Source organism: Ctenopharyngodon idella, chromosome 23 (genome assembly GCF_019924925.1).
Source record: "Ctenopharyngodon idella isolate HZGC_01 chromosome 23, HZGC01, whole genome shotgun sequence".
NCBI lineage: Eukaryota > Metazoa > Chordata > Actinopteri > Cypriniformes > Xenocyprididae > Ctenopharyngodon > Ctenopharyngodon idella.
Genome location: NC_067242.1, coordinates 11115294 through 11139521, shown reverse-complemented (window position 1 = coordinate 11139521; position 24228 = coordinate 11115294). Strand labels below are relative to the sequence as shown.

The following is a 24228-nucleotide window of genomic DNA, read 5'->3' as shown; positions in this document are numbered from 1 at the left end:
CCCTAATGAGAATCACTGGTGATTTGCACCAAATGTGTGATACAACACCTTCAGCATTGGAATGTCTATTTATGTATGTCTGTGTATACTGTATGTGTGTGTGTGTGTGTGTGTGTGTGTGTGTGTGTGTATGTATATATACACACAGAATGTATTTGTTAGTGTTAGAAAGTTTGTACGGTATAACAATCATTATGTTAGTATAGTCCTCATTAAACACTAAAACTATATATATACAGTGTGTATATATATATATATATATATATATATATATATATATATATATATATATATATACACTTTTATAAAACAGTTACCACACAATACAAATATTAAAGCCAAAAATATGTGTCAATGCAACTTTCATGAAGTAAACGTTCACTAAAGCATTCCTTCCGCCGGAAAAAATAGTCCCTAACCGTGAACAGCAACAGAAATTACAATATTACGCCATTAGATGGTAGCAAAGACTGTCTTTATAAGTGTGTCAGTCAGTAGCGAAGACTTTTACATTGAAAAGACTGAATTGTTGTGAACATGGAACAAGACGCAACTGACAAATGCTTTGACTAGCGCTGTCAGTCACGGGAAAACCCCATAACTGTTAAAAGGACAAGATAATACTTCGGACATTTAAACAGATTTTTTATTATGAACATAGGACTGACCTGAAGGAAAATGGTAAATCTGAATGCAGGTAATAAACTCGCTCACTTGATCTCTTTCTCACAACACTCTTCTACATAATACAGTAAGCTTCAATGAACAATATCAATTGAGAACAGTTTACGTTGCTAAGTGTGGTTGCTAAGGGTGTTGTGTAGTGATACACTGAACCGTTGGGTGAAGCGGTCATAGCCGTGTTTTATCGTGAATAAAACACAGCTATTGACCAATCAGAATCAAGGACAGGAACTAACCGTTTTATAAATATATATAATATATATATAATGTTGACTAAAATCTGATTGGATGGGCCATATTTGAATATAAATATGTATAATGTACATATACGTATTTGTATACATGTACGTGTGTGTATACATTAGTGTTATTTTAGTATTATTAATATACTATTATATTTGGAATTAAATTTTATTTTTATATTTTCTGTTTTCATTTTAATTTCAGTCAAAGTTTTAGTGGTTTTGTTTTTGTCATTTTTAGTTTTGTTATTTTTAAAATATGTCTATATAGTTTTAGTTTATTTAGTTTTAGTTAATTTAGTACTTCAACTAAAAGAAAAAAGAGTAATGTTGTCTTGGCGAGTAGCTGAACTTTTTATGTATTTTATTTTAATTAATTTTATTTCAGCAAATGAAAATGTTTTTTATGGTTTTAGTTTTATATAATAAACCTGAAATACGCATGTATTTTTGCTGCAGTATAGTGTGGTACTCTGCTTAGAAACCTGAATTCAGCAGGTTAAAGCCACATAAAGCTTTTCATATAAACCTGTTGTAAAACTAAATCCAGCTGAAATATAGAAGACAGCCATAAGACTGCTCTGTCAAACAGAATCAGCAGCGCGAGCACGGCTCGGAGGAAGACAGGTTGGTTATTGGTGAGCGTCGAAGAGCTAGCGTTTACTCTCAGGCCACACGCTGGCTTGTTTGGTGAAGGTTAACTTTAAAATCGTGGTAATTGCCGTGTTATTGACGTCTACTGGAGATGTGTCTGATGAGAGGTGGGCGTCTAATTATTGTATGATTTAATGACCAGTTTCATTAATAATGAGTTAAACTTTTTAAATCATGCTGTGTGGTTTCACCTCTTTGCCCTTGCCTTTCTAAACCAGACAGAGCGGATGAATCCGAGAACGGTGGGTGGAGAGGTCTTGTCGGGTACCTGGATGATACGCCATGGGGTGCTGTTAAAATCTCCACAGCTCTATTTTCTGTATTTTGTTTTTTCATCTGATTTTTGCTAAGGGTGTAAAAATGATCCATGCGTTTACTAAAGGCTTGTTTAAATTGAGCAAACGAAGGTGTTGATGCATGTTGTAATGCATTTCCTTGCAATCACATTGACTGTATGCAGCTGATTGGTTCTGACAGCAACACCCCAGTCTTCCATCTCTCAATCACTTAGTGCCTCATTACCACTGTCTTCTGCTTTCCATCTCAGTCACAGTGGATCTCGTGAACTTCTCACGTTACGGTTCTCGCAAATGCTCTGATCTCTGCCAAAGAGTTTTATCTTATTAAGACGCCATCATGCCCCGGAGAGGGCGCAGCATTTGCTGCATTTAAACCGCAACAAAACACATCTCGTTTGTGTATCTCGATTTAGGTATTACGTACAGAAGATTGAGAGATCTTCACAACTCACTTTGTCTAGGCTTTTTTAGAATGGATGATAATTGTGGGTTTTGAGGCATCGGAGGCCTGACGCTGATGTCTAAACATCGCAACCACTGAAACCACTGAAAGATTACATTATGTGTGATTATGTGTAATGATGTTAATGACACGAGACAGTGGCAAACATTCGGACAGGCATCTGATGCACAATAGACATTAGAGGCAGGAAGAAGTCAACATAGGGAGGAAATAGAAACTGGAATGTGTATCTGCGGATGTGAAATTTAATCTACGTCATTACCTCAGATACCTATTATTGTGATTTATTTATCAATTCATCTTTCTCTCCATCTGTCTGTTGTTCTATCTATCCATCCATCCATCCATCCATCTTTCTCTCCATCTGTCCATCTTTCTGTCCATCTATCCACCATTCTATCTATCTATCTATCTATCTATCTATCTATCTATCTATCTATCTATCTATCTATCTATCTATCCATCCATTTGTCGTTCCATCCATCCATCCATCCCTCCATCTGTCCATCGTGTCTATCTATCTATCTATCTATCTATCTATCTATCTATCTATCTATCTATCTATCTATCTATCTATCCGTCCGTCGTTCCATCCATCCATTCATCCATCTCTCCATCCATCCATCCATCCACCCATCTCTCCATCTGTTCATCGTTCCATCTATCCATCCATCCTTCCTTCTTTCTCCCCATCCATCCGTTGTTCCATCCATCTATCTCTCCATCTGTCCGTCATATCTATCTATCTATCTATCTATCTATCTATCTATTTGTCGTTCCATCCATCCCTCCATCTGTCCATCGTGTCTATCTATCTATCTATCTATCTATCTATCCGTCGTTCCATCCATCCATTCATCCATCTCTCCATCCATCCATCCACCCATCTCTCCATCTGTTCATCGTTCCATCCATCCATCCATCCTTCTTTCTCCCCATCCATCCGTTGTTCCATCCATCTATCTCTCCATCTGTCCGTCATATCTATCTATCTATCTATCTATCTATCTATCTATCTATCTATCTGTCTATCTATCTAACCATCATTCAGTCTATCCATCATCTCTCCTTCTATCCGTCGTTCTATCCATCCATCCATCCATCCATCTCTCCATCTATCCGTCATTCCATCCATCCATCCATCCATCCATTTGTCTATCTATCTATCTATCTATCTATCTATCTATCTATCTATCTATCTATCTATCTATCTATCTGTCGTTCCATTCATCCATCTCTCCATCCATCCATCCATCCATTTGTCTATCTATCTATCTATCTATCTATCTATCTATCTATCTATCTATCTATCTATCTATCTGTCTGTCTGTCTGTCTATCTATCTATCTATCTATCTATCTATCTATCTATCTATCTATCTATCTATCTATCTATCTATCTAACCGTCATTCAGTCTATCCATCATCTCTCCTTCCATCCATCCATCCATCCATCCATCCATCCATCCATCCATCCATCCATCCATCCATCCATCCATCTCTCCATCTATCCGTCGTTCCATCCATCCATTCATCCATCCATTTGTCTATCTATCTATCTATCTATCTATCTATCTATCTATCTATCTATCTATCTATCGTTCCTTTCATCCATCTCTCCATCCATCCATTCATCCATCCATCTCTCCATCTATCCATCATTCTATCTATCTATCTATCTATCTATCTATCTATCTATCTATCTATCTATCTATCTATCTATCTATCTACCTATCTATCTGTCTGTCTGTCTGTCTGTCTATCTATGTATCTATCTATCCGTCATTCTGTCTATCTATACATCTGTCCATCTGTCCGTGTCTTAAATTGAACTTGTGCATACTAATCTTTTGTGTATGTATGTATGTATGTATGTATTTAAATGCAAAAATAAATAAATTATTCAGACAATTATTTCAAAATGTAATATTACTTATTAAATTCTTCATTTAAATCAATATGAAAAACATTTGCTTTGATGAATTACACTGATGATAGTATTCAATTTTTGAATTCATGTTGACTTTAAGAACGTAAGGTATATTTAGCTAAAGCTCATGTCTGTCTGATTTGATGCAGGTCTTCCTCAAGCTAACAGACACAAGCTCTTTGATGGCCTCTCCACAGAACAGGGTTTTTACACGTCGAAGGACTTTCTCCCCCTCGTTGCGAAAGCCAGTAAACCAGGTGAACACCCTGAGAAATCTGTCTGTCACACCTGATGATTCAAAGTTTCCTGAAGCAACACATATAAAACCATCTGAGTCCAAGTTATTTGAATTATATATAAGCTTCTTTGCTAACAAAAAAAAGTATAGGTTTTTTTTTTTTTGATATCTATTCTTTGAAAGGCTTTAAAGTACCATGACTAGTAATCATTCAGTACCATGACTAGTAATCATGCAGCATCATAATACATTATATTATAATTAAAAACTTTTCAGGGTAGCGTTTCCCAAAAGCATCGTAAGCTTAAGTTGATTGTAGCCCCATTGGTAGCAATGGTTCTACATTCAACTTAGGCTTACGATGCTTTTGGGAAACGCAGCCCTGGATATTGCCATGATATTTTACCCTTATTTCTGAAGATAATCCTATTTGTCCTTTTGTTGGCTTCAACCATGTTAAACTTATTCACTGGCATGCTTTGTAGAGACCAAAAATGGTGCATGGTATAGTTTGCAATGCCAGATGTAATTGCTATTTCTAAAAGGTATATCTGAATACTCAAAAAGAACAGAAAAGAAAATGAGAAGTTTTTGTTCCTGCTCCCCAGATTAATGGGGTTTAGACTCATAATGTTGGCATCAGAATCAAATGAAAATGGAAATTTTGGGGAAAGAACCTGATTGAATGAATAAAACCTTAGTAATGAATAAATCTTAATCCAATGTGCCGTTCTACCTCTTACTGTAACTTGCTGCATTAAGGCAGTTGGCCAAGGATTTAATGAAATAGGAACATCTGAATCTTTACAAGCATTTGAGACATCTCGACAAAATGCTGCAGACCTTTAAGCAAATGCTGGTGTTAAAAGTGTTTTTACATATTTAGTATGATAATGCCATTAAACTAAAGATGACTGAATACAGCCTTAAAAGGGATTACATTTAGTCACAAGAAAGATTGTTATTAATGATTTTGAAAAGAATCATAAATAATAACATTTATACATTATGTAATTTGTGTTATTATATTAATTTAATTATTATTATATTAATTATTAATTTTGTTATATTATAATTTCTTTTTATGAAAGGTAAATAAGGTTATTTTTTCATGGTCTTTAAAGGCTAAATCTGTTGCAGGTCAAGTTTTCATGATTTTTAACCTCAGAGCAGCTGAACTGATCGAATGCTGATAGTTATCGCATTCTGAAATCACTGCGTTCAATATAGGTGCAGCCACCCTTATCACATCTAAAATAAAAGCAGCACCACGACAGGTGTGGAGTATGAAATTACTGATACGAGGACATTTCCGGGAAAAAATATGAAATAAAAAAAAAAAACAAAGACAAAAGGATGAAGTGAACCAGGCTCTCATGGAAGCAGAATAATTTGATAGTGACATGCTGTGAGGCTTCGAGATGCAATTTTACAGCGCTTTACGAACAAGAATCTGCTGAGCCGTTAAGTGAGAATTGTTCTATAGGCAGAATTTATGTTGTTTTTTTTTTCTCTTTCTTGTTCTCCTCTTCCTTCTCCTCTGATTTCAGGGATGTGTAGTTGTCACTCAGCGCTGCCGGAGCTCCGTGGTACTGTGATCGTTCTGGGCGCTGGAGACACAGCCTTCGACTGCGCTACTTCTGCCCTCCGCTGCGGCGCCCGCCGTGTGTTTGTGGTCTTTAGGAAGGGATTCACCAACATACGAGCTGTTCCTGAGGAGGTGAGGAGAAAGGAAGATAATGTCAGAAAGAAGGTTGTAGCATCATTTGGTCACAGATGCCTCTTGGTTTGATATTTTATGTATGCCAGGGATTTTAAAACTTTTTGACAGACCACCAAATATGCTGATTTCCCTTCTTGATATATATATTTTTTATTATTGATATATTTTTATTTTATTTTATTTTATTTTATTTTATTTTATTTTATTTTATTTTATTTTATTTTATTTTATTTTATTTTATTTTATTTTATTTTATTTTATTTTATTTTATTTTATTTTATTTTGATGCAGGTTGATTCACCAGTGTATCACTTTCCAAAGATAGTTAAGAATATAGTTTACTGTAACCATACACTTTTCTAAAGAAAAGTTAAAGTTCATTGTTGAGTTCTAATTTGACTTAAATTAAATTTTTAATTAAATTTTTTCTTCTAGGACTTGAGAGCAAAAAAAAAAAAGATTACAAATAGGAGAAGACCAAGGAAGCAGAGAGTCAGGAAGTGAGAGAAAGAGAGTCAACATCAGGCAGCAGAGTGAAGCTTATTAATATTTGGTGTGAGAGAAGTGTGAAGCAGAGATTTATGAAGAGCTCTGTGAGAGTGTCCTCTCTCTAGACCACTGACACCGCTCCTAAGCCTTCCACTCTCATTTATTGCAGACATGCCTTTGCTTTCAGGGGGAGATTACTGTCAATTGTCCTACTCACACACAGGGCTCTCTGGTGAGCTATATACCCGCTTCCACACTGGTAATGATGCCAGCCGGCTAAACGTGTCATGATCGGCTCCATTTAGACAAAGCTGTGAAATATGTGCGTCAAATGTACTGAGGGAAGTTATTTTTTTCACCAATATTTTTTTGAGAAGGCTAGGACAAAGTACCGGCCCATAAAGTTTTCTTTCAATAAAAAAAAGTCCACACAATTTTTTTTAATTGCTTGATGAAGTGCACAAAGTACAAATGCAATGCAAATGTCTGATAATCTAATCATTTTAATCATTTAAAAAAAGAAAAATGTTTTCCAAACAGGTAGCCCCGCCTCCAAACTTACACCATTGGTTGAGCAGCAGAGCTGAGCAAAGCCACATTGTTTCCATCCAAAGTTGTGAATTTAAAGGGTCTATATGTAGGAATTGTCATGTATTAATCACTTCTTTATTGCCAATGTGTGAACAGCTTGTAACAAAACTTAAAAAACGAGACTTTCCTAGGCTGTCTATGAAAGCTTGTGGACTGATTTTATGCTGGGAAAACTCAAAAGGATGTGAAGTTTACGTGCTCCTAAGAGCCTCTCTTCCATTCTATGACACATGAAACAAATGCTTATACAATGTTCAGGATAAAAATATGTTCGAAAGAGCTCTTTTCCCTGCAAAAAAGGCTTTTCTTACTTAGATTTTTTGTCTTGTTTCCAGTCGAAATATCTAAAAATTCTTTCTAGACAAGTAAAAATTATTGTCTTGTTTTCAGAAAAAATACGTTTTTCCTTAAAACAAGCAAAATAATCTGTCCATGGGGTAAACAAAATAATATTGTTTTCGGTTTGAAACAAGATTATTGACTTATTTTTTCTGAAAACAAGGCAATAAGTTTTACTCATCTAGAAAATGCTTCTTAATTTAAGAATTTTTAGATATTTGGACTGGAAACAAGACAAAAAATCTAAGTAAGACAAGCTTTTTTTGCAGTGTTGGGGTGTGTTAGCCAACTAACGTTGCAAAATCCATTGAATTGTGTTGATAATGACTGAACTTACAACTTGGCTTTGGGAAACTTTCTTGGCTTTGTGAATTCTACATATAGCCCCTTTAACTTTGGAATATTGCATAAAACATTTGCGAATAAAGCTCCGTTTCCATCCCATGTGTTCAAGAGAACAAAATCTTCACTTCCTGGGAAACTGCAGCAAAATATCTGTATTAAAAATCAAAGCTACAATTGGGGAAGCCATTGTGGCTCTTTTTCGTACATCTTATATCATTTGCACCTCAAAGCGCACAGATGAAACGCAATAAACTCTGTCATGTTCTCTTGCGTTCGAATGTTTGGTGTTTGGGAATGCAATCATGTGAGACATTTCTGGGAGGTCATTATACCAAATCATTTTGATGAAAGACTTTGGCTCAGGCATTTCAGAATAACCAAACTTACATTTGAGTCACTCTGCAATAAGAATTGGTCCACTGGGTAGTCAATATATCCAATCACATCCTCTGTTGAGGCAAAGGCCACGTGAGCATGATGGATTTATTCAGTAAATGTGTTTAGTTTATTGCACATGTCTTCTTATCAGATAAAAATAATACCCACCTCAATTGAGTGCATATGTTTTTTTTTTTATGCGCATTTTTAGAAATGATTCGCATCTTACATTTCTAGTGGGGATTTTTTTATGCGATAACCCACAATTCGCATAAAAATACGTGGATCCAAACAGCTACTGTCTCATTTACAGATGTCTCTGCACATTAAAGTGAAAATTGAAAGTATTTTAACATCAGAAAAATTACACACTTCACCTTCAAGTCTGATTCACACATTGTTCTTCACATCGCCCACCACATTAAGACAAAGTATGGTAAAGTGCAGTAATTATTCACATCTGTTTACACTCTCCAGTGAAGACGCTCTGCTAATACGGCCGCCATCATCTTCAACTCATTAAAGCTGTTTATAAGCTATATTAAGTTTAAGGCTCCTGTAGGCGTATATAATCAGAACAGAGCGCTCGATTGTGCATTGACGTGAACTGAGTCAATTTATAGGAAACATAGTAATAAGAAAATAGAATTGTCACCGCACGACTACATTCCTCCCACCGGCCCCCTCCGCAATGCTGGTGGGCTTCTTTCAGGTGATTCAGCCGCCCTTTTCATCTCTGTTTTTTTTGTAATTGGGGAGAAAATCTTCTGTAAACTTTCTGATGTGCTTCCACCAAGCCAAATCGCACTTGATGTTTTTAACGAGGTACACCGCTCTCATAATCATGCGCTTCATTATCTCAAGGCCGGATAAAAGACGTGACCTTTGCTGTTTGTTATTATGTGTGCTAACTTCGCACTTGTTCAGTTATAATATCAGAATCATACTTAAAGGGATAGTTCACCTTTATGTAATTCCAAACCGGTTTTTGTCTTTCTGTCTTTTGTGGAACATAAATCAGTGGTGTCCAATACATATATATTTTATGACATTTTTTTCTTTTCTTTCTTTTTTTTTTTTGTGTGTGTGTGAACATTAAAGTACACTACCGTTCAAAGGTTTTGGGTCAGTAGGATTTATATAAAAGAAGAAATGCATACTTCTATTCAGCAAGGATGCATTAAATTGATCAAAGGGGTAATGAAGACATGTAATGTTACAAAAGATTTTGGATTTAAAAAAAAAAAAATACTGTTTTTTGAACCTTCAGTTCATCAAATAATATTGAAAAAAACTGTTTTCAGCATTGATAATAAAAAGAAGAAATGTTTCTTTAGTACCAAATTAGCAAATAGAATGATTTCTGTAAGATTTCGTGACACTAAGACTGGAGTAATGATGCTGAAAATTCAGCTTTGCCATCAGGGGAATAAATTATATTTTAAAATATATTAAAATAGAAAATTATTTTAATTTGTAATAGTATTTCACAGTATTACTATTTTACTGTATTTTTGATCAAATAAATGCAGCCTTGGTGCGCATCTTCTTTCAAAAACATTCAAAAAATGTTACTGACCCCAACCACTTCTAAATGTTAACTTTATATACATTTAAGTTTTTATAAGATGCAAATGTTTGGCCAGCACTGTAAGTGTGCATTTCTCAGGACTCAAGGGGGTGGTTGAGTTACTTTCAAATGTCTGTACCATTAGATATGTTGTTATTCAGTTAGCTAGCAATTATCACGTTATCAGCTAACTAAATGTTACTAATTTGCACAGCGAGATTCTCTTCAAACTGTTGCTCTGCCATGGCAGTATTAAAAAACTGACCAAGCTAGGAGGTTCGAAATGTCATACTAGCTTACTGCAAGCTGCTGCCTTAAATTTTTAAGTACAATCAACTTCGATGTTTAAGTCATTTCAACTTAAATTACATTAAACTGACTTAAAAAATGAGTTGAATCTTGTATAACTTTAAAAAAAAGTTGAAAATTGCTTATTTTGATGAGTTAATGCAACGTAAAAACATGTTGTCGACATATATCTTTTTTTACAGTGTGCATCTTGTGCTCTATACACTGTATACTGCATGCTGTTTTAAAAAAATACTAGTGTATGTGAAACAGTAAGCATTATGAAGAGATAATCATTTCATTGCATATTTATTTCATTGTGCAAAATATGTATTCTGTGAAAACATTTATCTTTGTGCATGAGTAATTTTTGATTTAAGGCCTTAGTTTATGTGAATTGTAATGTTTATGATGTGTTTAGATGGAGCTGGCCAAGGAGGAGAAATGTGAGTTCCTGCCCTTCCTGTCTCCACGTGAGGTGTTGCTAAAGGGAGGCCGGGTCCATGGAATGGAGTTCTGCCGAACCGAGCAAACAGAGTCGGGACAGTGGGTGGAGGATGAAGATCAGACCATACGACTGAAGGCCGACTATATCATCAGTGCTTTCGGCTCTCTGATGAATGACCCCGCAGGTACTGGATGTTCCTTATTACAGATTAACACAAAGTTGTCATTGAAGTCGGCATGAAATGGAAGCTGCGATAGTCTTTTCTTCCCTTTTGTGACGTATATCCGGGTATAAGAAAAAAATGAAAGACAGGGCTTCATTTTGTCCATCGGGAATTGATTGAATTGTTTATATCATTGTGTTTTGCTATTGGTGGATCTCATATGAGTGACAGGTTGTCGCTGCAAGAGGGAGGGGAAGTTATTCTGATTGAAGATTCAAATCATTTATAATAAACACTGCAATATTCTATTTAAAAAAAAGGTCAATTTTTATTTCATTGTGACTTTAAATGTGATTTCTTTTTCCATGTAGAATCCTCCAGAATTTTTACAGTTTAAAAAAGTGTTGCTGCCTGTTCAAAGTGTTTGTAATCGATTTACTTATGAGGTTTAATTTTAGTCAGGTTGCTTCCTATGTTGGGAATAGTCACAGACCTGATGTCTCACAGTAAATTTAGTGATTCTAAACCGTGTTTGTGGATTGGACTCGGGCTCATTATGCTGTAAGTAAACCCATCAGTGCCCTGAATGGCTGCCATTTCCAAATGGATGAGGCCCATGTTGTTGATGTTGTTTCAGGGATTTATTCATTTGATTTAGGGTGAATTAGCTTGGCTGTCTTGCAGCACCAGTGTTCTCTGATTAAGTAGTGAAGTGTACAGGGGTAAATTTGACCAACTATCCCAGGCCCCTGCTAATCCACTCGCTTCTTATCACAGAAAGTCTGGAAATCAACAATCTGTAGTTAAAGTTTGGGTAACACTTTATTTCGATAGTCCACTTTAGACTTTCTACTAACTATAAATAACTTTGCAATTACATGTCACCTAACTCTCATTAGAGTATTAGTAGTAGACTGTCTGCTTAATATCTGCTAAACCTATTTTAATGGTCCCCTGACTATAAGTAACTTTGCAACTACATATCAACTTATTCTACTTACCCTAACCTAATAGTCTACTAAAAGTCTACTAACAGTCTACTTATACTCTAATGAGAGTTAGATGAAATGTAGTGGCAAAGTTACTTATAGTTAGTAGAATGTCGAAAGTGGACCATCAAAATACTGCTTCCATGGGCTTCCATACTTTTTTTTTTTTTTTTTTTGCCAGATGTCAACACTTCAAGGCAACACAGAGACTTTAGATTTTCAGATTTTCAGATTTTATGAGTTTGTCTTTGATGGTAGTGTGGTGATGAATGGCTTTGAATGAGTTTGATGCTGTTACCAAATGGAAATCTTCTTAAAACAGAGTGTGAATGGATTAGCATTGAGCTCCTGCAGTCAGCCCTCTGGGAGCAAACGCAAGTCATTACCGCACAGTTACAACTCAAAATTATTCCTGGATGGTCTTAGTGACGTGATTACAGGGTGAAGAGGAGAGAATGTGCGTCCATTAGAGTGAGAGTCACCAGCGTCAGAGTCACCATCTTCATTTCAGCCGTATAATTATCTGCTCGCCAAGTCCCTGAACTGTGACCAATAGCAGTGTGTGAAATGCACTGCATTTATTTCGGCCGTTAATTAATGTACTTGTTTTTTATTTATTTTTTTCTAACAAATTTTAGTGTAATCCCTCTTTTAAACAGAAGCAATTGTGCTAAATCCAACCTGTTGGTTTCTAGTACTGATAGACGTGGTCAGGTACTTGTGATCACAGCATGTCATTCATGTAGTTAAATGAACTCAGTTAACAGTTGATTAATAATATGAATTGTTACAATTCAATCATTTAATAACTGTAATTGGCAGGCCTGCTAATTATTGGTGGGCTGTAGTATACAATGTGTTCACGGCTGATGACAGACCAGAACTTTTTCTGACATGATTTTGAAGTCCACTAATTAGATCAGGCTGCTAAAGGGCAGACCCGCTATGATTTTCAATTAGGGTTGCATTAAAAAAACAAGGTGTAATGTCACTGAGAGACTGTAGTGTCCAGACTCCAGAGCTGACTAGAGATGACATGAATTCACGATAATGAGATTCATCCCACCCACGCTATGAGTTTACTCACTGACCAGCCTGCAGTAACTCAACAAATTGTCTAAAACTAAAGTCCGCTGTTTCATCAGCTGCAAACCGTACGTGGTATGATACGATTTTTTAAAAAAGTTTTAAAATAAGTCTCTTATGCTCACCAGTGCAGTAAAATACAGTAAAACTGTAATATTGCAAAATGTCTTTGCAATTTAAAATAACTGTTAACTATTTTAATATATTTTCAGCATGATCATTCCAGTCTTCAGTCACATAATAATAACATTCTAATATGCCGATTTGCTGCTCAAGAAACATTTTTTTTTATCATTATAATCAATGTTTAAAGGAGTCCTTGATTATGATTTCACTTTTTTAACTTTAGTTAGTGTGCAGTGTTGCTGTTTGAGCATAAACAACATCTGCAAAGTTATGACACTCAAGGTTCAATGCAAAGGAAAACACAGAAATTACTTTTTAAGGATTACAACAAACGACTGGTAGGGACTACAACAAGCTTCTTCCTGGGTTGGTGACATCACAAACCTCAAAATTTACATAATCCCTGCCCCCGAGAACAGACAAAAAATGGGGTGAGGCCATGTTGGGCTGCTTTAGAGAAGAGGAAGAGTTGTTGTAGTAGAGTGTTGTTGCCATGCCGTCATTTTACACCGGACTGCTTCACAAACGAGGGTCTGGATTTGCACAAAAGATGAACATGACGGCACATGCTAGTCGATGAGTTGAATCAACTCCACAGCAACTACATAAATTTATCCACTAACCATTCAGAAACGTCCAGTTGCATCCTAAAAGTTGTAATGTCTCTCCATCAGTGTCTGACTCCGGTTTGAACAATGTAAAGCTGAGCACCGTTACGGACAATCTTCATTTTGGGTGCGTGAGATTCTCCAGCTTTGTTGTTGTTGCGCAACCGAAGCATGAGCTGTTAAAGCTCCGCTTTCTTCTGGAAAGCGGGCTGGGAGCAGCAGCTCATTTGCGTTTAAAGGGACACACACACAAAAAAAAAGTGTTTTTGCTCACACCTAAATAGAGGCAAATTTGAAAAGCTAAAATAAATGATCTGTGGGGTATTTTGAGCTGTTACTTCACATAAACATTCTTGGGTCACCAGAGACTTATATTACATCTTGTGAAAAGGGGCATTATAGGTCCCCTTTAAGACCGTTGCATTGCTAAACGTCTTTGTGGAAATCATCATACTTTTTTTTTTGAAGATTCTTAAGCCCAATTTCCACCGAAATTACCTGGAATAATTTTTTCCCCCAGACCTATTGCTAGCTGTGTTTCCATAGCGGTCTTAAGTACCGTGAAGATAGTCTGGTGACGTAGGACTGCCCGCGACTTTCCAGTTCCCGCTGGATTTCGTCCTCCATATTAAAGCTTAATAAAGCCTGAACCTCATCATCGGTCCTTCGGTCGTATTTTTTAAACTCCATTGTTGATTTGAATAGCAAACAACTCTTACTACACGCACTGCAACAGACTTTATAAAACGATGGTTAAAAATAATACTGCATGGAGTCAACCAATCAATATGCTGCATGAACTCAACCAATCAGCATGTTCAGCACCCAAGTCCCACCCCTGAAAGTTCCAGAACTTTAAAAAAGTACTGCCTAGCGAGCAGGGACTTTCAGAGGGGGAATTTTTTACTCGGAACTTCATTTAGACCCTGGTTCCTGTGGTCGAAACACACCGAGTACCACCCAAAGTTCCTAGTTCCTGGAGAAAGTTCCTGTGGTCGAAACACAGCTTTAGATGAATAGAAAGTTCAAAAGAACAGCATTTATTACAAATAGAAATATTTTACTGTCATTTTTGATGCATTCTACACTACAAAAAAGATATCTAAATCCCAGTAAAATATCTTAATTATAATAATAATAATGTAAAAACAAGCTAAATACTATACTGAGAAGCAAAATTAACCAAAATGACTTCTTTTAAGAAATGATATATTGATTTAAGCTTATTTTTCTAAACCCAAAGGCAGAATTTATTTTTGTCTACAACACTAATTGCCATCAATCAGCATGTGTGCCCAAACATTATAAATGTACATGCTTATTTTATTTGTAACTATTCATGTTAATACTGTACCTTAGTGTATAATACATTACTATAATTGTATGTTTTAAGGCATTTTACATTTTAATGGTCTAATGATGAGTAAAGAATATAGTGTGGTTGCAATTATTATACAAAAAAAAACAACTGATATAATGCATTAAGATTAGCTTTACAATGAATTATATATAAAAAGTATTAATAAAAATGTATTTATTCAGTAAACATCACATCAATGCAGTTATGCCTGGATGGACTTTAACATTTTGCCCCTTTTCGGTCCTATAATTTCTTATTTTTTCCTGCGTGTAATCTGAATTGTTTGTCCTCACCTTGAATTTAGCACCCCTGGTTGTTTCGTAAGTATTATTAGGGCTATTGTACAATGTCTGACCTGCTCACAGCATCTGTGCAACATGTTAAACATCAGGCAATGTCTGCTCTGCAGGAGAGGGTTATCATTATTAGCAATTAGTCTACAAGGTTAATTAAAGCACACCAAATCACCTCTTAGCAGGAGCAGGAAATGGTGTACTTGACCGAAAGCCAGCTATTGTAATTTCGTAAAGAGATTTTGTGGAGGTTAGAGGTAGTTGTGTGTGCGGCTGTCTTTTAGTTAATGTAATCAGACTGTCTTGTTTGTACATGCCTGTGTTCATCTCGATCGCTATTTTTAGTTTATTGTCTTCTTAGTGTACTTTTACATTTCAAATATTGCGTTTTATAACACAAGCAACTGCCTCAGTTCCGTCCACACCACACCTTCACTTAGTTTCGCAAAAAATGCTGAGGGATGGTGTTTTTTTTCCATCTGTGTTCTTTCATTTAGGAAATATGAATTACTTGCCCACTCAAGTGCCTCGTCAGATTGGTCTGGCCACGGCCGTCGAGGGCTGGTACCAGAACAGCTGACATGGCTAGAAAAGTTGGCTGGTAATCTAGCGGGCCTGCCCACTGGAGCTAACAGATGATTTGATCCCTCGCCACACTTGGCTGTTTTTTCTTTCCATTTTCTTTTTCCCCCCGTCTCTTCTTTGTGGGGGAGAGGGGCTGGATTGTGATGGAGTGTTCTGTATCCGGCTCCTGTCACTCCAGCCAAAGCTCCGCCCCCATCCACCCGGTTGGCCGAATATTCAAACATCAGCATTCCATTAATCACACTCCATCAGTGGTAATGAGGCTGCTTGCTTGCTCCTGCACAAGACTGAACAGCAACTTGCATTTGAGCTTGACAGTCAAACACAAGGCTTTATACACTGAAACACCAGTAAATTAGAACAGATTGAGACTCATTTAAAATTTTGTCATTATTTACTCATCCTCATGGGGTTTCCAAACCCATATGACTTTTATTCTTTTGTAGAACTTAAACAGATGTTTTGCAAAATGTATTGGCTGCTCTTTAAATAAAAGTGAATGAAAGGGACTATCAAGCTCAAAAAATTACAAAAATACACCATAAAAGTGGTTTATATTCAAGGTCTTCTGAAGTCATATGATTTGAGCTTTGTGTGAGGACTAGACCAATATTTATTTTGTTTTTTATGAAAAATCTGTAGATCTCAAATTTAATTTTGGGAGTGAACCACTGCTGTAGTGCAGTAATTAGTACACTTAATATTAATCATATCAGTAGTATATAGCAAGTCTTGATTTGATTTAATAAATTCTGTTCATGTCTCACATATGTTGCCTAGATATTGTTCAGAAACAAAAAAAAGAAGTTTTTTTTACAGTTCCAGGTTAAAAAATATGTATTTGTCATAAAATAAAATAAAATAGTTTAAAGTGAGCAATTCTTCAAAAAATTCTACTTTTGTGTTCCTTAGCATATAGGTTTAGAACTACATGAAAGCATGGAAGCTTGTTTTCGCCACTAAATATAAAAATAAAAAAGGTATTTTTATCACACAATTCTGACTTTTTTTCTCAGATTTGTGCGATATAAACTCACAATTGCGTCTTATAAAGTCGCAATTAACTCGCAATTTTGATTTTTTTCTCAGAATTGCGAGTTTGTATCTCGCTATTCTGACTTTTCTTTCTCAAAATTGTTTATAAATCGCAATTTTGACTATAACTCGCAATTCTGACTTTAAAACTCGCAATTCAAATTCAAATCTCGCAGTTTGTGAGATATAAACTCACAATTGCGTCTTATAAAGTCACAATTAACTCGCAATATTAACTTTTTTCTCAGAATTGTTTATAACTCACAATTCTGACTTTATATCGTGCAATTCTGACTTTATAACTCACAATTTTGACTTTATATCACACAATTCTGATTTTATATCACAATTCTGACTTTATAACTCGCAATTCTGACTTTATAACTCACAATTCTGACTTTATATCACACAATTCTGACTTTATAACTCTCAATTCTGACTTTATATCACGCAATTCTTACTTTATAACTTGCAATTCTGACTTTATAACTTGCAATTCTTACTTTATAATTCACAATTCTGACTTTATATCTCACAATTGTGAGTTTATATCATCTAATTCTGACTTTATAACTCGCAATTCTGAGGAAAAAAGTCAGAATTGTGAGACATAAACTCACAATTGCGAGTTATAAAGTCAGAATTGCGTGATATAAACATGCATCTTATAAAGTTGCAATTAACTTGCAATATTGACTTTTTTCACAAAATTTTTTAAAACTCTCAATTCTGACATTATATCACGCAATTCTGACTTTATAACTCGCAATTCTGACTTCATAAGTCGCAATTCTGACTTTATAACTCGCAATTGCGGAAAAAAAAAATTCAGAATTGTGAGATAAAAAGTCGCAATTAACAATTTTTTGTTTTTTATTTCATGGCGGATTTTTCTGTGAACTATCCCTTTAAATTCTATTTAACCCAGAGCATTCCTTGATTTGATTAACAGAAATTAATAACGGTTTAACTAACTAACTGCTAACTAACTGAAATTTGTGCCATTGCAGCAGAGACCAATGGGAAGTCATTCTGATGGAATGAGCCGCTATCCTAGTGTGCTGGTCCACAATCCCCGTCCTCTCCTTTATCCAGTGTGGATTCCTCTGCTTAATGGACCCTTGCAATTTGCATCTGTCAGTGAGGAGAATGCCCATGGGTAGAGTGTGTGTGGGAGAGAGAGAGAGCGAGAGAGAGTTGCTGCTTTACTTAAGAATGATCTCTGAGGGCTATGAGAGGCCTGACACACTCTACTAGCTCTCCAGAGCGGACAGGAGAGAAAGAAAAACAACTCACTGTTAGTTTCTGTGTGCGTGTGTGTGTGTTGAAATAGGATAAGTGAGGCTGTTGAAGAGGTCTAGGCAATTGCAGAGAACTCTAGACATTAGAGGGAGATAAAGGGGAAAAAATAATAGAGAAGAAGAACAAGAAAAAGTGTTGACGATCAGGATACCAGCCACAGTGTCAAGTGAAGGAGCCAATCTCTCTTCCTCTCTGTCTTTGAACTGACCTGCCAGCCTACTGGAGGATATTACAACTTTGTTCTTAACATCACTTCCTTTCAGCCGGTCTCTTTAATCGCCCGCAAGAAAATCGAAAGCTTAGTTATGAGGAGGAAGAGGAAAACTCAATTTATTGTTGCTTAGAAGTATTGGGTGGGCTCTGGTGTTTGGAGTCAAGAATTTCGAACGTTTAATGTTTGGGAAATCTGATTGTTGGTGTGCATTCTTTTTGCTGTCTCTTATTAAAGGGGACATATCACGGAAAACAGGAAATAAAAGATTGCGATATACTGTGTAAACAATTACGGTCACAACGCAAATGTCCTCCTCAGGGCATCAAGACTGTTTATTAAGACTAATATTTAAAAATGCTGGTCCATCATGGATGTGAATTCATAATATAATATAATATAATATAAAAGTGCTTATTCCACCTTAAATTAGAGATTTACAATCTCCTTGTTTGGATACCTTGGCAGTAGATTCACTGACTGTTACAATTTTAAATATATTATATTATATTATAAACACTTTGCAATAATTAATTTCTACATATACATTTTTACCATTTCAGTTTGTATAAAGTCACATTAATAATAAACACTCTTCCATGGATGGTAACATTTTGTCATTTGTGATTTAGTAACATTGTCCAATATACAGCTGACTTTTTGACTCAATAAGAGAGAGGAGTTTCATTTGTCCTTAGTAATCCTCATAATGTGCAATAAATCTTGGGCCTACTGTCCTTAGATCTGTATTTGGAATTTGCTTCATTGATAAATGTAGGACGCAGTCCATGCCGAGCAGCCGTGCCTTCAGAAGATGGATGGTATGTGTTCAAGAGAGTGGAGGGCTGGTCATTTCAAAATGTAGATCAGTTTGACAGAGTATCTTCCTGCTAACGTTACTAACAGTGAATGAAATGCACCAGGAGATGTTACATTAACCTCGCAAAAAGAAAAAGAAACGCCAGTGGGGGGAAAAAAAACTCTCGCCATTTGTCTTGTCAGTGACTTCATATTGTTTTCTTGCCATTTCCAGTCTATCAGGTTTTTCCTTTTCCTTTTCCGCAGGTCTTTTTCCGTGTTGCCTCTTTCCTCTCATGAATTTACCCTTTCTTTATCAGTTTTCTCTCTCTCTCTCTGCAGTGATCGAGGCCATGGCTCCCATCAGGTTAAACAGATGGGGGCTTCCTGAGCTGGACCCAGAGAGCATGCAGACTAGTGAGCCGTGGGTGTTCGCTGGGGGCGATGTGGCCGGTCTGGCCAATACCACCGTGGAAGCAGTCAATGATGGGAAACAGGCCTCCTGGCACATACACAGATACTTACAGGTACTTTTCTTTCTTTCTTTCTAGAGTAGTTGAAAAAATAACAGATTTTGAACATCAGGATTAAAGTTAAAGGAATAGCCCACCCAAAAATGAAAATTGTCATCCATGTGATGATGTACCATGTTTTGCACAATATCTGACCTGCTGTGAAAAAACCCTGCAATAGCTCCAAAAATCATAAAAGCACTATGACCTCCATATGACTAATACCCTATAAACCAAGTCTTCAGAAGCCATGTTTTTGTGTGACGAAAATATGAAAATCTTCCTTTATTATGTAGCTCTTATGATGTAAATCTCAGTTTCAAAAAATTGACCCTTATGACTGGTTTTGTGGTCCAGGGTCACATATGAGACTAATTTTATGGTTCTTTTTTTGTTCTTTTTGGAGCCTGGTGGCCCCGTACGTATGAAAAAGAGCCATGTTTTTGTGTTCCTCATAAAATAAAATAAAATAAAAATCATACGGTTTTGGAACGACATGAGGATGAGTAAAAGATGACAATATGTATTTTTTTTTTCAAAATAATTCTTCAAGATGAGGTTATACAAGCCACACACATAATAATTAGGTAATAATTATTGTAAATGCCATTTATAATACTTTGCTGTCCCTGCTGTGAGATGTCATGTCAGCTGCCCAAATGACAATATTTTGAGATCTGGCACCGTAAACACACACCCAAGTTCATTTCCTCGACATATTCACATTTGAAAACACTTGCTTTTGTGCTGATGAGACCGAAACAGATGTTGCCCTGATTATGTCCCGTGTTAAGATCACAAAACCCAATGGAAAAGGAGGATTTGGAGTGCTGATTAATTATGTAGATGAGAGCTTTACATGCACTCTACAAAGAGTGAGCTGTGACACCGCTGGATACAAAAGCCTCTCAATATGAGTATGTTTATGAGTAATCAGAGCACAATAAGGAATAAATTAGCATTATAGCGGGCGGTAGGACAATGGTCTTCCTGTGGCTTCATGCGGCAGAACCGCTCGCCGGGGCCACACAGCGAGAACGCTGTTCCGCACAGGATTATTCCGTAAATCTCACCTCAGAGGCACTGGCGATGCTAGCTTGTTCGGCTTAATTAGTTTGCTACTAGCAAAGTAACTGTGGAGAGTGAAGGAGGGAGGTCAGGGAGGGAGAGAGAGCACTTCGGATTGTCCCGTTAGCTGAGCCAGATCAGCCTGGGCTCCTGAGAGGGGCTTATAGAGGCCCCCTGCCTGTCAAACACACACACGCAGGCTGAGACCCTGCAGAGACATCAGTGACTGTGCATGCTGCTAAACCCATCAAACCCATGCACCAATAAAACCATCAGAATCCAGGCAGAAATTAAAGAGCCATGACATGTATTATGTAATTATGGAGATATGTGTGACAAAACACTGACTGTTTGCATGACTATATGACAGTTTACTCATGGGCAGATACAAAAGGAGGCTGTGCATGAGTGAGTGTTTTGCTTTTTTTTTTTCATTGCAGATTACTTTAAATTGACCTTGTTTACTTTATACACATACTTTTCATATTGTGCATAGTCTCAGCCTCAGACATCACTTCCACGGACCGTTAGCTGAACGTCTGATCCATAAGACACACAAATTGGGAAACACTGAGAGTTTCAAAGTCGCCATCTGATTGTTGAATATTACAGGATTTCTGGGAGATATGCGTGCCGCGTTCTTTAACGGTCTGCCTGGAAACAAAGCCGATGTGATGCCAAACCCCCTCATGGAAAAAGAAAGCCGGTGTGTTTACAGCTCTGATAATGAGCGATTGTTGCTGTAAACTTGCACAATGCTCTTGAATGAATAATTTAGTAGATTCACGCCCATAGGTGTAATTTGCGTAATTTGCCAATTTTTGCCAGGGTCGATATTGTCCCCACCACTTTTTGAAACTTAATACAAATGAAACACCTCCAGTTGACTAGCAGAGTATTAATTTCGTTCATTTGTTTAATAAGGCGTGATCTAGCACAGGAAAGTGTTCGTTGCCGATGTTGTCAGTGGTGGAAGGCAACAGTGTTCTCTTGTGGCTCATGCACAGTCTTTACACAGACGAGTATTTCAGTCTTATTGCTTAACGCCGTTGCGGACACTTTTTTCGTTACGGTGAAATGCACACAAATGTGTCCCTGCTCTTGATATACAGTCACTGATGAACATCTTTAGTTTAATGAGAAACAAAATGAATAAATAAACTATACAAGGTCGGATTAGAACCCAGAACCTCTGACACGCTTAACAAAAGTTCTACCACCAGACTATTAGGGTACGTGAGCCTTATTTTCATATTTGGAATTGTTCATTATTTATTTTATTAATTTCTTTGTTTGTTTATTTATTTATCATTCTTGGAATTTTTAGATAAATTTTTGTTTTGGGTGTCAGTCATTGTTTTGGTAATTTTTCATCAATATTAAAAAAAAACAAACATTTATAACACACTAATAAGCACTTGTATTTACATATAAGACTATGGACAACTTTCTGACGTTGTGTAAAACATGTTTTATTTGACCAGAATTATGAAGGCATTGGAAATCTGACCTCTACCTTAATAGCATTAAATTCTAAGTAAATGGTCTGTCTAATGTCTCGTTGAGTGCTCTAAGACACCAGGGGTGAAGCTCCTGTAGGTATTTGACCTCCATATGGGGGAATCTCACGGTTAAGTGCAGCTCTTCTCCAGCAGTGGTAGGTCAGCGAGGGGTTAATAGTCTGTCGATGTCTGTGGCCAGAGCAAAGCAGAGATAACTGTTTATTTGCTGATGAAATTACCATGTGTAGTGTTCAAGGGAAGGCAACAGATTGCGTTGTTGTTTTTACGGTAATGGACCGCAGCTGAGGGAACGAATAGAGTCATTTGCAGAAAGATTGCAAGACTTATGTAGGAACAGCTCTCAGATCAGCTCAAAACAAGTCTGAGAGCTCTGAGGTGTGTTCATGTACTTGTCCCTGGGCATTTAATATTATTCATATTTTTATATATGTTTCACATGTTTCTCAATAAAATAAACTAGATTTGTGTTTCCTGAAGGAAATAAAATTGCTTGCAAATAGAAAAATATTACTGTTAGCTTAGTACATGCAAGGAATACATGACCAATCACAATAGAGTGCAAGAGTGACTGCCCACTTTTTCAGAGACCTAGGTTCTGGAAAAATTTTTACTATTTATTTTTCCATTACATTACATTACATTACAAACTTTAAAGGGGACCTATTATGCCCCTTTTCACAAGATGTAATATAAGTCTCTGGTGTCCCCAGAATGTGTCTTTGAAGTTTCAGCTCAAAATACCAGACAGATCATGTTAGCTTGTCAAATTTGCCACTATTTGGGTGTAAGCAAAAACATGCAAAAAAAAAAAATGCAAATGAGCTGCTGCTCCCGGCCCGCTTTCCAAAAGAATGCGTAGCTGTAACAGCTCGCGCTTCGGTTGCTCAACAACAACAAAGCTGGAGAATCTCACACAGCCAAAATGACGATTGTCAGTAACGGTGTTCAGCCTTACATTGTTCAAACCGGAATCAGACACTGATGGAGAGACTCAGGAAGAAGTTACAACTTTTAGAAAGCAACTGGACATTTCTGAATGGTTAGTGGATAAATTTATGTAGTTGCAGTTGATTCAACTCATCGACTAGCATGTGCCGTCATGTTAATCTTTTGTGTAAATCCAGCATTGAAATTGACCCTCGTTTATGAACCAGCCCGGCGTATAATGACGGCATGGCAACAACACTCTACTACAACAACTCTTCCTCTTCTCTAAAGCAGCCCAACATGGCCTAAATAGTGTTCTGTGCTCGTCTGTGCAGCCAACGACAGAACAGTTAGCATGCTTTTCTCAAACTTTTGCCATGGCGAAAAGTGGTACACTGCTGTCCTTTGCGAAAACAAAATGGCGGCGCTGTGGGTGGAAACGTGCAGATTAAGGGGCGGTAATATTATAATAAGATCCCCTTTCTACGTCACTAGGGGAGCGAAATCTGAGTGGCTCGTTTTTTCACTTGCTTGCAGAGAAAGGCTTGCCAAAACAAAGTTACTGGGTTGTCCTTTTTCACGTTTTCTGGGTTGGTAGATGCACCAGGGACCCGATTATAGCACTTAAACATGGAAAAGTCAGAGTTTCATGATATGTCCCCTTTAATTTTAAACAAAAAGAATTTGAAAATGAGACTAGACTGTGTACTTAACTGTATTATTCTCGCAGAATCATGGGTAAGCGCTTTGTAACGACATGAGGGTGCGTGAATGTGAATTTGTGAATTTGTGTTGTGCAAATTATTCCTCATATAATCATATTGTTCATATCTTATCAGATTGTGACATATTGTATCATATCTTAGATGCTAATTACCTCAAGTGCTTCTGAAAAAAGAAAAATCAATAGCATATAATTTGCCAAAGATCTATCTGGTGTACAAAGTGTTTGACAACTACAG

General features: G+C 36.6%; 1 protein-coding gene across 8 annotated transcripts in view; it reads left to right on the top strand.

The window, feature by feature from the left end:
• dpyda.1 (dihydropyrimidine dehydrogenase a, tandem duplicate 1) overlaps positions 1-24228 on the top strand; it is a 242322-nt gene that overhangs the window by 106696 nt on the left and 111398 nt on the right. For 7 of the 8 annotated variants that reach the window (XR_007927805.1, XM_051881563.1, XM_051881564.1 and 4 more), the window contains 4 exons: positions 4421-4528; positions 6060-6229; positions 10654-10864; positions 19579-19763. Coding sequence is in view for 6 of the 8 variants with exons in the window: in XM_051881563.1 (XP_051737523.1) it covers positions 4421-4528; positions 6060-6229; positions 10654-10864; positions 19579-19763 (674 nt within the window). In the remaining 2 variants the exon portion in view is untranslated. Of the gene's footprint in view, positions 1-4420; positions 4529-6059; positions 6230-10653; positions 10865-19578; positions 19764-24228 lie in introns of those variants that run through there. The other variant, XR_007927806.1, reaches the window with a different exon arrangement.